The sequence below is a fragment of the Ranitomeya imitator genome, chromosome 10 (assembly GCF_032444005.1).
Source record: "Ranitomeya imitator isolate aRanImi1 chromosome 10, aRanImi1.pri, whole genome shotgun sequence".
Taxonomy (NCBI): Eukaryota; Metazoa; Chordata; class Amphibia; order Anura; family Dendrobatidae; genus Ranitomeya; species Ranitomeya imitator.
Window position 1 is genome coordinate 70121677 of NC_091291.1, and position 18083 is coordinate 70139759.

The following is an 18083-nucleotide window of genomic DNA, read 5'->3' on the forward strand; positions in this document are numbered from 1 at the left end:
TGGATTTCTGGCAGAATTCTCAGGATTTTGTCAGGAAATAATCCTGACGTGTGCACATACCCTTAAAGTCATAGGGTTAAAATTGAAACAAATTGTTTCAATACATGGACAGCACACGGATAGCACACGGATGACACACGGATGGCCTACATGCACACACGGTTTGTTTTTAGACAAAGTATTTTCTAAATCTATTCTCTTTTAGGCTAGTTTCACATTTGCGTTTAAAAACGCAGCGTTTAAAACGCATCCGCAGGTGGTGAATAAAACGCATGTAAACGCGTACAAACGCTGCGTTTTTTAGACGCATGCGTTTTTGTATGTGTTAAAAAAACGCCGTGTTTTTATGCGTTTACATGCGTTTTTTCCTGCGTTTGCGTTTTTGATACGCATGATGAGAAATTTCATAAGAGAAAAATCAAGATCCAGACACCGCCAATGGGACTACAGAGGGCGTGTGACATGACTCTGTGGACCAAAATATGGAAAAATTGTAGCTCTCAAAATGTGGTAACGCAAAAAAATATTTTTGGGAATAAAAAGCGTCTTTAGTGTGGGACAGCTGCCAATCATAAAAATCAACTAGAAAACCCACTATAAATAGAAATGGCTAGGGTTAGGGTTAGGGCTAGGGTTAGGGTTAGGGTTAGGATTATGGTTGAGCGAAACGGGTCGGCCATTTTCAGAGGTCGCCGACTTTTGGCAAAGTCGGGTTTCATGAAACCCGACCCGACCCCTGTGTGGGGTCGGCCATGAAGTCGGCGATCTTCTGAATCTGGAATCGGAATTCCGATACCGATTCCAGATATGTTTAAGATATCGGGAATTGGTATCGGAATTCAGATTTAAGTGTAAAATAAAGAATAAAAATAAAAAATATTGCTATACTCACCCTCGGACGCGCCCTGGTTGTAACCCGCAGCCTTCCTTCCTAAGAATCAGCGCTTGAAGGACCTTTCGATGACGTTACGGCTTCTGATTGGTCGCGTGATGCCCATGTGACCGCTGACGCGACGTCATCGAAAGGTCCTACAAGCACTGATTCTTAGGAAGGAAGGCTCCCGGTTACAACCAGGGTGCGTCCGAGGGTGAGTTGTTGTGAATTCTGTGGCTGAATTCACTCCTGTGGTCACAAGTGGTACTGCAGTTTCTGGGCTTCCTCCCTCAGGTGTTCTGGTGAGCTCGTTGGCTGCCTTGTTATTTAACTCCACCTGATTCTGTCTTCCTTGCTCCTTGTCAATGTTCCAGTGTTGGATCTGAGCTTCTGGATCTTTCCTGTGGCCTGCTGCTCTGCTTAGATAAGTGCTTCTTTGCTTTTGTTGCTATTTTTTCTGTCCAGCTTGTATTTTCGTTTTGCTGGAAGCTCTGAGACGCAAAGGGTGTACCGCCGTGCCGTTAGTTCGGCACGGTGGGTCTTTTTGCCCCCTTTGCGTGGTTTTTGCTTTAGGGTTTTTTGTAGACTGCAAAGTTCTCTTTGCTATCCTCGCTCTATCTAGAATATCGGGCCTCACTTTGCTGAATCTATTTCATTCCTACGTTTTGTCTTTTCATCTTGCTAACAGTCATTATATGTGGGGGGCTGCCTTTTCCTTTGGGGTATTTCTCTGAGGCAAGTCAGGCTTGTATTTCTATCTTCAGGCTAGTCAGCTCCTCAGGCTGTGCCGAGTTGCATAGGTAGTGACAGGCGCAATCCACAGCTGCCTTTAGTTGTGTTAGGATAGGTTCAGGTATTGCGGTCTACAGAGATTCCACGTCTCAGAGCTCGTTCTTTTGTTTTTGGGTTATTGTCAGATCACTGTATGTGCTCTGATTGCTGGCACACTGTGTTACTGGATTGCAAATATAACAGTGAGTATAGCAATATTTTTTATTTTTATTCTTTATTTTACACATTAATATGGATCGCAGGGCCTGAAGGAGAGTTTCCTCTCCTTCAGACCCTGGGAACCATTAGAAACCCAATGCACTGCATTGGGTTTCGTGTTTCGGCCGACCCCGACCCCGACTTATAGGATCTATAGGATCGGCCGATTTCACTCGACCCGACTTTTGATCCTATAAAAACAAAAGTCGCTCAACCCTAGTTAGGATCCCTAGGGTTAGGGGTTAGGGTTTGGATCCCTAGGGTTAGGGTTAGGGCTAGGGTTAGGGTTATGATCCCTAGGGTTAGGGTTAGGATCCCTAGGGTTAGGGTTAGGGTTAGGAGTTAGGGGTAGGGTTAGGGCTAGGGCTAGGGTTTGGATCCCTAGGGTTAGGGTTTGGATCACTAGGGTTAGGGGTAGGGTTAGGGTTTGGATCCCTAGGGTTAGGGTTAGGGTTAGGGTTTGGATCCCTTTATCACCTTGATGGTGGGGGGTGGCTTATCAGTGTGTAGACTTGTTTTTTTTTCTATTGAAACGCATGCGTTTAAAAACGCATCCAAACGCATGTACTTAAAAACGCATGCTTTTACATAGACAGCAATACGTTTTTTGCGGCAAAAAAAACGCCTCTAGAAATTACTACATGTTGCATTTCCGCAAAAAAACGCAAGCATAGAAACAACGCGTACAAAAAAAACGCATGCGTTTTTAATGTTAAATATAGGGAAAAAAACGCATGCGTTTATATGCGTTTAAACGCAGCGGCAAAAAACGCAAATGTGAAACCAGCCTCAGCCTCATTGACTCTTTGTCAGATCCCCTGTGGCCTCCACTCCAGCAGCATTCAGCCACAGGGGCCTGATAACAAGAAAAGAGGGCTGACTACTCTGGGGAACTAACGCCGCATTGACTAGTCAAAGCCCTCATTAGCATAGGGAAAGCGGAGGTTATAAAGGGTTTTTTAAAGCTTATTTATCTGAATGATGTTATACAGGGCTGGTTAGGGGGAGATTAATCAGATATGGCTGAATGCTGCTGGAGTGGAGGCCACGGGGGATCCTACAGGCTTCCATTAACTTTGTTCTAATCGATAAACATAAAACCACATTCTATAAATTAAACAGTATGTAACATAATGTAAAACTTATATTAAAAGATACATAAAATATAAACAAGTACAAGAAATGTTACTAAGTGAGTGACAGACTATTATTCTATAACGTGTTCAGAGCACATATCTATTAAAGAGAATCTTTCACCAGGTTTTCGCTGTGTAATCTGAGAGCAGTATGATGTAGGGGCAGAGAACTTGGTTTCAGAGATGTGTCACTTACTGTGCTACTTGTTGCAGTATTGATAAAATAAATAAACTGTTTTCTCTGCTGCAGATATAGCAGTGCTCTGAGTGCCGAGCTGTGTATACCCCGCCCACACACTGAGTGACAGGTTTCTGTGTACACTATGCATAGGTTGAAAGCTGCCAATCAGTGGTGGGGATGCATTTATATAGACCTCATGAATATGGAGGACTACATGGCACCAGGCAACTAGTCCTTTAAGGACAATCTTCTGCTGAAAAAACTATGATATTATCAAAACTGCGGCATGCAGCCGAGTAAGTGACACATCACTGGAATCAGGGTCTCTGTCTCTAAATCAAGCTGCTCTCGGCTTACATAACAAAAACCTGCTGATAGATTTCCTTTAAGACTGCCCACTGGACTAAATGGCTAGGTGTATAGTAACGTGCTTTGTAGCAAGTGTGTAACTTATATGGTAGCTTACATTCAGGACATTATTATATTTAACTTTACTTTGTTTTGTTTCAGAAGAGGCATGCCGTAGCTTTATCGAACTATCTCCAGATTCCGAAAAAGGTATATACGATCTGTACTTTTATAATAACATTACATAACATAATGCATGCTATTATGGCTATACACTATTGTGCAAAGGTCAGAGAGGATACACTTTATATACTTATACAAATGGAAAAGATTTATCCAAGATCATGAAAACTTTGCCAAAGGAAGGCATTCAGGTAAAATAACAAAAAAAATGACACTCATCCATTATATACATTGTACGCTAGTGGTGATGATGTGCTGTGTACACACAAGGCAGCTGCAGCCAAACACTGGCCTCGGGCTGACTGAAGATTATGTTGGGAGGCTTTAAAAATACTTTGATTAAGCTACTGCAACACCCGCTAGGGCTGTGGGGTACTCGGAACTGGGTCGCACGGCTCTTAAAGGGGTGGTCAAGGCAGCGGTGACCTGGTCTGTGGCCCTGGACGCGAAATAAAAATAAGAATGGGGAAGTTCGGAAGGGATTTACGTGATGCCACCTGTGGTGTTTGGCTATAAATGGCCGACGCCGCTTAACCCCTTCATGACCCAGCCTATTTTGACCTTAAAGACCTTGCCGTTTTTTGCAATTCTGACCAGTGTCCCTTTATGAGGTAATAACTCAGGAACGCTTCAATGGATCCTAGCGGTTCTGAGATTGTTTTTTCGTGACATATTGGGCTTCATGTTAGTGGTAAATTTAGGTCAATAAATTCTGTGTTTAATTGTGATAAAAACGGAAATTTGGCGAAAATTTTGAAAATTTCGCAATTTTCACATTTTGAAATTTTATTCTGTTAAACCAGAGAGTTATGTGACACAAAATAGTTAATAAATAACATTTCCCACACGTCTACTTTACATCAGCACAATTTTGGAAACAAAATTTTTTTTTGCTAGGAAGTTATAAGGGTTAAAATTTGACCAGCGATTTCTCATTTTTACAACGAAATTTACAAAACCATTTTTTTTAGGGACCACCTCACATTTGAAGTCAGTTTGAGGGGTCTATATGGCTGAAAATACCCAAAAGTGACACCATTCTAAAAACTGTACCCCTCAAGGTGCACAAAACCACATTCAAGAAGTTTATTAACCCTTCAGGTGCTTCACAGCAGCAGAAGCAACATGGAAGGAAAAAATTAACATTTAACTTTTTAGTCACAAAAATGATTTTTCAGCAACAATTTTTTTATTTTCCCAATGGTAAAAGGAGAAACTGATCAACGAAAGTTGTTGTCCAATTTGTCCTGAGTACGCTGATACCTCATATGTGGGGGTAAACCACTGTTTGGGCGCACGGCAGGGCTTGGAAGGGAAGGAGCGCCATTTGACTTTTTGAATGAAAAATTGGCTGCACTCTTTAGCGGACACCATGTCACGTTTGGAGAGCCCCCGTGTGCCTAAAAATTGGAGCTCCCCCACAAGTGACCCCATTTTGGAAACTAGACGCCCCAAGGAACTTATCTAGATGCATAGTGAGCCCTTTAAACCCCCAGGTACTTCACAAATTGATCTGTAAAAATGAAAAAGTACTTTTTTTCACAAAAAAATTATTTTCCCCTCAATTTTTTTATTTTCACATGGGCAATAGGATAAAATGGATCCTAAAATTTGTTGGGCAATTTCTCCTGAGTACACCTATACCTCACATGTGGGGGTAAACCACTGTTAGGGCACATGGTAAGGCTCGGAAGGGAAGGAGCGCCATTTGACTTTTTGAATGAAAAATTATCTCCATCGTTAGCGGACACCATGTCGCATTTGGAGAGACCCTGTGTGCCTAAACATTGGAGCTCCCCCACAAGTGACCCCATTTTGGAAACTGGACCCCCCAAGGAACTTATCTAGATGCCTAGTGAGCACTTTAAACCCTCAGGTGCTTCACAAATTGATCTGTAAAAATGAAAAAGTACTTTTTTTTCACAAAAAATTTCTTTTCGCCTCAATTTTTTTATTTTCACATGGGCAATAGGATAAAATGGATCGTAAAATTTGTTGAGCAATTTCTTCCGAGTACGCCGATACCTCATATGTGGGGGTAAACCACTGTTTGGGCACACGGCAGGGCTCGGAAGGGAAGGCGTGCCTTTTGACTTTTTGAATGGAAAATTAGCTCCAATTGTTAGCGGACACCATGTCGCATTTGGAGAGCCCCTGTGTGCCTATGCATTGAAGCTCCCCCACAAGTGACCCCATTTTGGAAACTAGACCCCCCAAGGAACTTATCTAGATGCATACTGAGCACTTTAAACCCCCAGGTGCTTCACAGAAGTTTATAATGCAGAGCCATGAAAATAAAAAATAATTTTTCTTTTCTCAAAAATGATTTTTTAGCCTGGAATTTCCTATTTTGCCAATGGTAATAGGAGAAATTGGACCACAAATGCTGTTGTCCAGTTTGTCCTGAGTACGCAGATACCCCATATGTGGGGGTAAACCACTGTTTGGGCGCACGGCAGGGCTCAGGAGGGAAGGCACGCCATTTGGCTTTTTAAATGGAAAATTCGCTCCAATCATTAGCGGACACCATGTCACGTTTGGAGAGCCCCTGTGTGCCTAAACATTGGAGATCCCCCACAAATGACCCCATTTTGGATACTAGACCCCCAAAGGAACTAATCTAGATGTGTGGTGCGCACTTTGAACCCTCAAGTGCTTCACAGAAGTTTATAACGCAGAGCCATGAAAATAAAATAAAAAATTTCTTTTCTCAAAAATGATTTTTTAGCCCGCAATTTTTTATTTTCCCAAGGGTAACAGGAGAAATTTGACCCCAAAAGTTGTTGTCCAGTTTCTCCTGAGTACGCTGATACCCCATATGTGGGGGTAAACCACTGTTTAGGCACATGCTGGGGCTCGGAAGTGAAGTAGTGACGTTTTGAAATGCAGACTTTGATGGAATGCTCTGCGGGCGTCACGTTGCGTTTGCAGAGCCCCTGATGTGGCTAAACAGTAGAAACCCCCCACAAGTGACCCCATTTTGGAAACTAGACCCCGAAAGGAACTTATCTAGATGTGAGGTGAGCACTTTGAACCCCCAAGTGCTTCACAGAAGTTCATAACACAGAGCAGTGAAAATAATAAATACGTTTTCTTTCCTCAAAAATAATTTTTTAGCCCTGAATTTTTTAATTTTCCCAAGGGTAACAGGAGAAATTTGACCCCAATAGTTGTTGTCCAGTTTCTCCTGAGTACGGTGATACCCCACATGTGGGGGTAAACTACTATTTGGGCACTTGCCGGGGCTCAGAAGGGAAGTAGTGACGTTTTGAAATACAGACTTTGATGGAATGCTCTACGGGCACCACAAAAGCTAATAACTAGGGTGTAACCATGTATTTGGAACCCCTAGATGGTCCTCTAATAGAAGTACATATATAAAGCCAGGAGGAACCCAGTAAACTTAAAATATAACTTTTAATTATCTCTTCTAAAACATTTTCCGATGGACAAAACAAAACAAAGTGCATATAGTGCTCAAAACAACCAGTGCTCAATTAAAAAAATGGTTTGATCTCACCACATCAGTCGCTTATTCAGGAGCATCCAAATGTACATACGGAAGCACGGGGAATAAAGTATATGAGTATGCAGAGTAACTATACTACCCGGTCGTGCCCCTGTACTGCTCCCGTCCTGACAAGGACAGTACCCAAGTCAGACTAAATCTTGTACCCACCATAAACAGAGATAAACATCCCTACGCGTTTCCTCTCCCATAGGGGAGACTCCTCAGGGGAACAAAAAGAATTCGGGGGTATACCTCTAATACTGTATGTAATTAAGAGGTGTATAGCCCCTGCATTAGCAGGTGGCTACTATGTGTCCAGTGCACCTGACTTTTGGTGTGGACTATGGTATGGTGAGATGCATTCAGGGCCTTGCCCCCTCATATAGTCTCTCCTCCTTTTCATCCTAAATGCATGGCGTCCTACCTCACTTCCGGTCCCTGATTAACCGGGTGCTCTCAGTGTTCTATTGCCATAGCAACGCATAGTGTGTTACTGCGACAGGATTTGAATAGTCGCTTCTTTTACCAAGCGTCACAGGCATTATGTTGCCTTAGCAACCCATAACCCGGTAATCCGGCTGGTCCCTTCATTACTCTCCGTACGGATTATGCGCCACCATTTCACTATATCTCCATTTCCGGTTCAAGGCGCTAAGCACTTACGCTATTGCGCAATAATGTTCTAGGCGTTATGTTACCACGCCGATCCATAATCCGATTTACCACTGCCATGCATGCGGGCTCCATGCCGAACCTGAAATTAACTCCACTTCCTGTTAGCCGCACCAGTCGTTTCCCCTCCTGCGCAGTACCGCCCCACAAGCGACCTCCATCTGCGTCCCCGCTTCCATGACAACCGTCCGTCATGGCTATGCGTGTGCGCGTGCGCATATTTCTCCGGCCAATACCGGTCCCTGCTTCTATGACAGAAATCTGTCAAGGCTCGCGCATGCGTCCTCAGGTCCCGCAACTCCATGGTTTGCTGGCGGGTACATTGTGTGTACCTAATCTCTCAGTACACATCCGGACATTGTGCCATTTAATTGATAATAAACAGGACGTACTACTATACTCGCATGGTAATTCTACTCCCCAAATGGGCAAAATCAGCCCATAAATACTTATAAACCCCAATCCAAAAGGGGAGAGACAGGGAAGGGAAGGAGGAGGGAGGAGGAGGGGAAGGAGATAGGATAAAGCGCCGCTATACCGGGACCTATGAAGATGTCAAAATAAGAGAAGATAATTAATACAGGGGGGAAAAGCCCCTCTGAATCTATCCATAGAAAATATTAAACACAAAACTCTCCTTTATTCGTCCCCCCAAAATTAGGTAGGAGAAAAGTATTTATTTCCAGGAAATGGCAATGGCTCATGACCCCAACATCCCAATGGATGAAACTCATCCTGTTTTTATGACTAGCAACTCCCTGACAGCCGAAACACCAACTCCAACCCATTAACCCATTAAGCACCAAAGAAGGGGATACAGATATCCAACCCCCCAATTTCTCAAAGAAAACAACTATAATTTAACTGCTCATTTAGACCCTCCGGATGACAAGTATGGAGGCGAAAAATCCACCTAGATTCCTTTTGGAGCAGGAGCCTATCATAGTCTCCTCCTCTTCTGGGTGGTTTCACTTTCTCGATACCCATAAATTGTATGGCCTTCCTGTCCCCATTATGCATAACATTAACATGTCTGGCCACTGACGTCTCCCTTCTGTTACGAATGTCTCCTAGGTGTTCACCTATCCTTCTCCTGAATTCTCTGCAGGTTTTCCCTACATAGGCCTTCCCGCATCTGCACATGATCCGATAGATGATCCCTTTTGTTTTGCAATTGATGAAATCCCTGATCTCAAACGATTCACCAATACCTTCAAACCTCTTTCCCACTGTTACATGCTCGCAGGCCATACAGTTACCACAGCGATAACATCCACAAGTCTTTCCTGGTAACCAGGTTTCTCTGATAGTAGGTGTAACAAAGTGGCTGCGTACCAATCGATTTCCAATAGTCTTACTCTTTCTGTACGTGATAAGGGGTCTTTCACCTACAAACTCTCTGATGTCTTCGTCCATCTGAAGAATACCCCAATGTTTTTGTACCACTTGTCTGACCATTTGGGCCCCATTATCATAGGTACAGATGAGTCTGGCTTTTTCATTTGAATGTTCAATTCTCTTTTTGGGTACCATCAAATCCCTCCTATCTTGTTCCTTTGCATATTTGAATGCTTCCCTCAATATTCGATCAGGGTACCCTCTGGTCAGGAACCTACGACGCAGGTCATCCGCCTTGATCTTAAAGTCCCTAGTATTGGAACAATTTCTTTTTAGGCGTAGATATTGGCCCTTAGGTATGCCCTTCCTCAGGGGATATGGATGGTGGCTTTCCCATTTCAAAAAAGAGTTGGTGGAAGAGGGTTTTCGAAAGATGGTAGTTTCTAATATACCCCCATTTGTGGGTTTCGTAATCAGAACATCGAGAAAAGCAAGTCTCGAAGGGTCCACTTCATAGGTGAATCTGAGGCCTATCTCATTCTGATTGAGTAGATCTATAAACTCCTTAAAATCAGAGATGGCACCCCGCCATAAAATGAAAACATCGTCTATAAATCTCACCCATAAATCTATCTTGCTGGTGAAATGCACAGATCTATCCGAAAACACGATGGTGTCCTCCCACCAGCCCAGGAACAGGTTTGCGTAACTTGGCGCACATGGATTACCCATGGCGGTGCCCCTGAGCTGGTGGAGGACCTTACCATCAAAAGTGAAATAGTTGTTCAACAAAACAAATTCAAGGAGAGAGATGACCAATTCATTGTGGGGGGCATATTGGCATCCCCTTGTGCCCAAAAAATGTTTAACGCCAAGAATCCCAAAATTGTGTGGGATTGATGAATATAAGGCCTCAATGTCAATACTTGCCAGAAGTACTTCAGGTTCCACACATACACTGTCCAATTTACTCAGAAGGTCAGCCGTATCCCTCAGGTGCGATGGCAATGCACTCACAAAGGGTCTGAGGATTTCGTCCAGATAATTACCCATATTTTGGCTAATACTCCCGATCCCTGATACAATGGGTCTTCCCTTAAGAGGGTGTAGGCCCTTATGCAGTTTTGGAAGTGCATAGAACGTAGCCATCACCGGGTACTTAGGGAGGAGATAGTCATACTCCTCCTGGCTAATCAGTTTTTTGTTTAAAGCCCCATCCAATATGTTTTTTAATTTATCTGTTGTAGTGTCCATCTGGTAACCTCTAATCTGAGTATACGTGGCCGTATCATTTAATAGGGAGAGACACATATCCCTATATCCCCCCACATTCATAACGACCACGTTTCCCCCTTTGTCGGAGGGTTTGATCACTATAGATGTGTCTGTCTCCAAACCCCGGAGAGACTCCATCTGATTTTTTGTAAGATTGTATCTTATATGGGAACTCTCATTTTGTTTGATTTCTTCCGTGGTCAGTTGGAGAAACACATCTATAGCAGAAACATCCCCCCCCATCGGTGGCATCCTAGTACTCTTCTTTTTTAAAGATGAAAATGGACCCTGACCCCTTGTGGAAGGCAGTGTACGGTCAAGATTGGCCAAGAGCTGCACATCCTGGAATATATCCACAGGGATGTCCAGTCCTGCGCAAATCCGCCTATTCTGTTGTTTAAAAAATTTATGCCATCTTAATTTCCTGACAAACAGGTTTAAATCTTTAACGCAATCAAAGGTAGAGAAGTCTGTGGTGGGAATAAAGGATAGCCCCTTACTTAGTACCGTCATTTCTGCTTCACTGATGTTTTTATCCGATAGGTTCACCACCTGTAGCTCTAGTCCCTGTTGAATGGGTTCCTGCTCCTCAGGGAGTATGTGCTGTCTAAAAAACCCGGTCTAGACACTGGGTGAAAGTTACCCCCTCTTGAGTAGCCTCTGTTTTTACCCCTCTGCCGGCCACGAGTTGATCTCTGTCTCGTCTCTGAATCCGAGATGTCCGTTTCTGTTGAGGACAGGTCTGTTTCCCTTTCCCCTCTCTCTATACGGTCTCCCAGAAACTGATAGATTTTATTGTCCCGGAAGTCCTGGAGATCCCTTAGAAATTGTTTATGTTTCCTCTCTTTTAATTTATACTGGAATTTTTCAATTGAGTTCTGTAATTGTGTTTCCTTCACCCCAAAGTCACTTTCACCTTTGAATTTATTGACTATCTCAATCTGTTCTTTTAATTTTGTATTTAACTTCTCAAAATTATTTTTTTCCTCTATAACCAGTAAATTCATTAATCTTAAGGAGCTATTCGTTGCTTCCTTTTCCCAGAGACTTAGTAGCTGAGAACTCCGACACCGGGGGGCCGGCAGTAGGGTAATGCGTAATCCCCTCGGTACTATATTATTCTTAATGTATGTTTCAAGGCTCTGGATTTCCCACCATGAGCTAGTATGTTCTTTATATATTTTATTCAAATCCTTAAATGCCGCTGTATATGTTGGAGTATATTTTTTCTGGGCAAAGGTTTTTTCTGAAAAAATGTCTTTGGCTTCACTGAGCCATAGGTCAGTATCTGGTCCCGTTGCCAGGAAGCCAGCCATAACAGGGAAGGACTACAAATAGCACCACAAAAGCTAATAACTAGGGTGTAACCATGCAGGGGCTATACACCTCTTAATTACATACAGTATTAGAGGTATACCCCCGAATTCTTTTTGTTCCCCTGAGGAGTCTCCCCTATGGGAGAGGAAACGCGTAGGGATGTTTATCTCTGTTTATGGTGGGTACAAGATTTAGTCTGACTTGGGTACTGTCCTTGTCAGGACGGGAGCAGTACAGGGGCACGACCGGGTAGTATAGTTACTCTGCATACTCATATACTTTATTCCCCGTGCTTCCGTATGTACATTTGGATGCTCCTGAATAAGCGACTGATGTGGTGAGATCAAACCATTTTTTTAATTGAGCACTGGTTGTTTTGAGCACTATATGCACTTTGTTTTGTTTTGTCCATCGGAAAATGTTTTAGAAGAGATAATTAAAAGTTATATTATAAATGCTCTACGGGCGTCACGTTGCGTTTGCAGAGCCCCTGATGTGACTAAACAGTAGAAACCCCCCACAAGTCACCCCATTTCGGAAACTAGACCCCGAAATGAAATTATCTAGATATGTGGTGAGCACTTTCAACCCCCAAGTGCTTCACAGAAGTTTATAACGCAGAGCCATGAAAATAATAAATACGTTTTCTCTCCTAAAAAATAATTTTTTAGCCCAGAATTTTTTATTTTCCCAAGGGTTACAGGAGAAATTGGACCACAAAAGTTGTTGTCCAGTTTCTCCTGAGTACGCCGATACCCCATGTGTGGGGGTAAACCACTGTTTGGGCACACGTCGGGGCTCAGAAGGGAAGTAGTGACTTTTGAAATGCAGACTTTGATGGAATTGTCTGCGGACGTCACGTTGCGTTTGCAGAGCCCCTGGTGTGCCTAAACAGTAGAAACCCCCCACAAGTGACCCCATTTTGGAAACTAGACCCCCCAAGGAACTTATCTAGATATGTGCTGAGCACTTTGAACCCCCAAGTGCTTCACAGACGTTTACAACGCAGAGCCGTGAAAATAAAAAATCATTTTTCTTTCCTCAAAAATTATGTTTTGGCAAGCAATTTTTTATTTTCTCAAGAGTAACAGGAGAAATTGGACTCCAGTAATTGTTGCGCAGTTTGTCCTGAGTATGCTGGTACCCCATATGTGGGGGTAAACCACTGTTTGGGCACACGTCGGGGCTCGGAAGTGAGGGAGCACCTTTTGACTTTTTGAATACAAGATTGGCTGGAATCAATGGTGGCGCCATGTTGCGTTTGGAGACCCCCTGATGTGCCTAAACAGTGGAAACCCCTCAATTCTAACTCCAACACACCCCTAACCCTTATCCCAACTGTAGCCGTAACCCTAATCACAACCCTAACCCCAACACACCCCTAACCACAACCCTAATTCCAACCCTAAGGCTATGTGCCAACGTTGCGGATTCGTATGAGATTTTTCAGCACCATTTTTGAAAAATGCGCGGGTAAAAGGAACTGCGTTTTACCTGCGGATTTACCGTGGATTTCCAGTGTTTTTTGTGCGGATTTCACCTGTGGATTCCTATTGAGGAACAGGTGTAAAACGCTGCGGAATCCGCACAAAGAATTGACATGCTGCGGAAAATACAACACAGCGTTTCCGCGCGGTATTTTCCGCACCATGGGCACAGCGGATTTGGTTTTCCATATGTTTACATGGTACTGTAAACCTGATGGAACACTGCTGCGAATCCGCAGCGGCCAATCCGCAGCCAAATCCGCACCGTGTGCACATAGCCTAATTCTAAAGGTATGTGCACACGCTGCGGAAAACGCTGCGGATCCGCAGCAGTTTTCCATGCGTTTACAGTTCAATGTAAACCTATGGGAAACAAAAATCGCTGTACACATGCTGCAGAAAAACAGCACGGAAACGCAGCGGTTTACATTCTGCAGCATGTCGCTTCTTTCTGCGGATTCCGCAGCGGTTTTACACCTGCTCCAATAGAAAATCGCAGTTGTAAAACCGCAGTGAAATGCGCAGAAAAACCGCGGTAAATCCACAGCGGTTAAGCACTGCGGATTTATCAAATCCTCTGCGGAAAAATCCGCAGAGGACCAGAATACGTGTGCACATCCCGAACCCTAACCCTACCCCTAACCCTACCCCTAACCCTAACCCTACCCCTACCCCTAACCCTAACCCTACCCCTACCCCTAACCCTAACCCTACCCCTAACCCTACCCCTAGCCCTAACCCTACCCCTAACCCTAACCCTAACCCTACCCCTAACCCTACCCCTAACCCTAACCCTAGTTCTAACTCCAACCTTAGTGAAAAAAAAAAAATTCTTTATTTTTTTTATTGTCCCTACCTATGGGGGTGACAAAGGGGGGGGGGGTCATTTACTATTTTTTTATTTTGATCACTGAGATAGGTTATATCTCAGTGATCAAAATTCACTCTGGAACGAATCTGCCGGCCGGCAGATTCGGCGGGCGCACTGCACATGCGCCCGCCATTTTGGAAGATGGCGGCGCCCAGGAAAGAAGACGGACACCGGCAGGCTCGGTAAGTATAAGGGGGGGGAGATCAGGGCACGGGGGGGCGTCGGAGCACGGGGGGGGCGTCGGAGCACGGGTGGGAGGCGTCGGAGCACGGGGTGTGGGGCGTCGGAGCACGGATGAGGATCGGTGTGCGTGCGGGTGGATTGGAGCACGGGGTGGGGGATCGCTGTGCAGGGGGGGGTGATCGGAGCACGGGGGGGATCGCTGTGCGGGGGGGTGATCGGAGTGCGGGGGGGTTGACTGGAGCACGGGAGGAGGGGACAGGAGGACGGGGGAGCGGAGCACAGGACGGAGGGGAGCGCTGCACAGATCGGGGGGCTGGGGGGGCGATCGGTGGGGTGGGGGCACATTAGTATTTCCAGCCATGGCCGATGATATGGCAGCATCGGCCATGGCTGGATTGTAATATTTCACCAGTTTTTTAGGTGAAATATTACAAATCGCTCTGATTGGCAGTTTCACTTTCAACAGCCAATCAGAGCAATCGTAGCCACGGGGGGGTGAAGCCACCCCCCCTGGGCTAAACTACCACTCCCCCTGTCCCTGCAGATCGGGTGAAATGGGAGTTAACCCTTTCACCCGATCTGCAGGGACGCGATCTTTCTGTGACACAGCATATGCGTCACAGGTCGGATTGGCACCGACTTTCATGACGCATACGCTGTGTCACAGGTCGGGAAGGGGTTAAGGGGACCACTGGAGCTGATGGTGATGCAGCTGGGATGGCTCTGCTGCCCACAGGTGGAGCGGGGCCCCAGGGCTACCAGTGCAGTTTTGTAAGGGACTTGTGGATGTTGGGGTTCAGGACTAAAAGGTCCAGGACTGAGAGTGCAGGAATAACTATCGGGGTTGTAGTTTTCTTTACCTTTAATCCCAGGTTGCAGGTGCAGTCCGGGGCACAAGTCACAGCTGGTGATGGAGATCCGGGCAGCCTGGAAGCAATTCAGACTCCACCTAGCAAGGTGGGGTTTGAGGCCTTCCTGCTGCTCTGTTCTCTGAGTGCTTGGGGCTTTTAGCTCTCCTCAAGGTCCTCTCTCCGTCTGTTCACAAAGTGAAACACTACCTGCATGGCAGGCAGCTTGAGCCTGTTCCAAGTGTCACTCCCTCGTGGTGACTCCAGGCTTTCCTATACTGCTGAGCCTCCGGGTATCAGCTGGGACCATGAGACCTGCAATCTCCTGTCCTCTGGATTTGGTTGCAGGGCCTGCAGTTCCAACATAACCATGGACTCCAATGTCCAATCTTCAGCGCTCAGCACTGGGGTGAGCTCAGTCGCAGCTCCAATCCCTAAGGTTCTCCTCACTTCTTGTCTCTTCCTCCTTCTCTGTCTGCTCCCTCACACTGACTAAACTAACTAACCCCACCTCCAGACCAGAACTTATAGGGAAGTAACCCGGTTTTCAGGGTAAGAGCTCCCCCTTCTGGTTTGGAGTCAGGAAAAGTGTTGGATGCGAACATCAGCTGGTAAGGGGACACCTCTTTGCTTCCAGGCATGGCATCACCCCCCTGAGGAAGGCAATGCCACTGTGGCAACTGGACTCCTGGGGTGCTACACTACTGTAAAACCTTGCACTAAGTTCATGCAATGTGACGAGTATTTGGTGTGGTGTTTTTGATGCATGTATTTTTGCAGTGCAAAAGTGCAGCACCTTACAGCTCCGGCTCCAGAAAAGGATAGGATTTATACAAATCTCATGCCCACTGTGCTTCTTTTTTTACATTGCGGAAAATGACCTGCGATGTGTGTTTGAAATCTATAACATGTCAATTTCTATTGCAATAAATATGTATTTTACTTTCAGATTTTCACTGTAAATTTAGATGAGATGAGGAAAATCCACAATTAAACACACACACAGACAAAAAGTTTGGACACACCTTATTTAAAGATTTTTCTGTATTTTTATGACTATGAAAATTGTACATTCACACTGAAGGCATCAAAACTATGAATTAACACATGTGGAATTATATACTTAACAAAAAAGTGTGAAAAAACTGAAATTATGTCTTATATTCTAGGATCTTCAAAGTAGCCACCTTTTGCTTTGATGACTGCTTTGCACACTTTTGGCATTCTCTTGATGAGCTTCATGAGGTAGTCACCGGGAATGGCTTTCAATTCACAGGTGTGCCCTGTCAGGTTTAATAAGTGGGATTTCTTGCCTTATAAATGGGGTTGGGACCATCAGTTGTGTTGTGCAGAAGTCTGGTGGATACACAGCTGATAGTCCTACTGAATAGACTGTTAGAATTTGTATTATGGCAAGAAAAAGCAGCTAAGTAAAGAAAAATGAGTGGCCATCATTACTTTAAGAAATGAAGGTCAGTCAGTCCAAAAAATTGGGAAAACTTTGAAAGTGTCCCCAAGTGCAGTGGCAAAAACCATTGAGCGCTACAAAGTAACTGGCTCACATGAGGACCGCCCCAGGAAAGGAAGACCAAGAGTCACCTCTGCTTCTGAGGATAAGTTTATCCAAGTCACCAGCCTCAGAAATCGCAGGTTAACAGCAGCTCAGATTAGAGACCAGGTCAATGCCATACAGAGTTCTAGCAGCAGACACATCTCTACAACAACTGTTAGGCCGGGATCACACATGCAAGAAATACGTCCGTGTCTCGCATGTGAAATCCAAGCTCTGGCACCGGCACTCCAGAGCGGAGTGTGCGGCTCCATGTGTTGCTATACGGCCGCACGCTTCGCTCTGGCGTGCCGGCGCCAGAGCTTGGATTTCACATGCGAGACACGGACGTGTTTCTCGCATGTGTGATCCCGGCCTTAAGAGGAGACTTTGTGCAGCAGGCCTTCATGGTAAAATAACTGCTAAGGACAGGCAACAAGCAGAAGAGACTTGTTTGGGCCAAAGAACACAAGGTATGAACATAAGACTAGTGGAAATCTGTGATTTGGTCTGATGAGTCCCAATTTGAAATCTTTGGATCCAACCACCGTGTCTTTGTGCGACGCAGAAAAGGTGAACGGATAGACTCTACATGCCTGGTTCCCACCCTGAAGCATGGAGGAGGAGGTGTGATGGTGTGCGGGTGCTTTGCTGGTGACACTGTTGGGGATTTATTCAAAATTGAAGGCATACTGAACCAGCATGGCTACCACAGCATCTTGCAGCGGCATGCTATTCCATCCGGTTTGCATTTAGTTGGACCATCATTTATTTTTCAACAGGACAATGACCGCAAACACACCTCCAGCCTGTGTAAGGGCTATTTGACCAAGAAGGAGAGTGATGGGGTGCTACGCCAGATGACCAGGCCTCCACAGTCACCAGACCTGAACCCAATCGAGATAGTTTCGGGTGAGCTGGACCGTAGAGTGAAGGCAAAAGGGCCAACAAGTGCTAAGCATCTCTGGGAACTCCTTCAAGATTGTTGGAAGACCATTCCCGGTGACTACCTCTTGAAGCTCATCAAGAGAATGCCAAGAGTGTGCAAAGCAGTCATCAAAGCAAAAGGTGGCTACTTTTAACCCCTTTCTGACATCGGACGTACTATCCCATCCATGTGGGGTGGGCCCCTATGACCATGGACGGGATAGTACGTCCAGCGCGATCGGCGGCGCTCACGGGGGGAGCGCCGCCGATCGCGGCCGGGTGTCAGCTGCCTATCGCAGCTGACATCCGGCACTATGTGCCAGGAGCGGTCACGGACCGCCCCCGGCACATTAACCCCTGGCACACCACGATCAAAGATGATCGCGATGTGCC

At 45.3% G+C, this 18083-nt stretch overlaps 1 protein-coding gene across 4 annotated transcripts in view; it reads left to right on the forward strand.

Annotated features, from left to right (window-relative positions):
* The window catches only part of LOC138651858 (germ cell-specific gene 1-like protein), a 212386-nt gene that overhangs the window by 106145 nt on the left and 88158 nt on the right, over positions 1–18083 (forward strand). For all 4 annotated transcript variants that reach the window (XM_069742416.1, XM_069742418.1, XM_069742415.1 and 1 more), the window contains exon 3: positions 3692–3739. In XM_069742416.1, coding sequence (XP_069598517.1) covers positions 3692–3739 — 48 coding nt within the window. The remainder of the gene's footprint in view (positions 1–3691; positions 3740–18083) is intronic.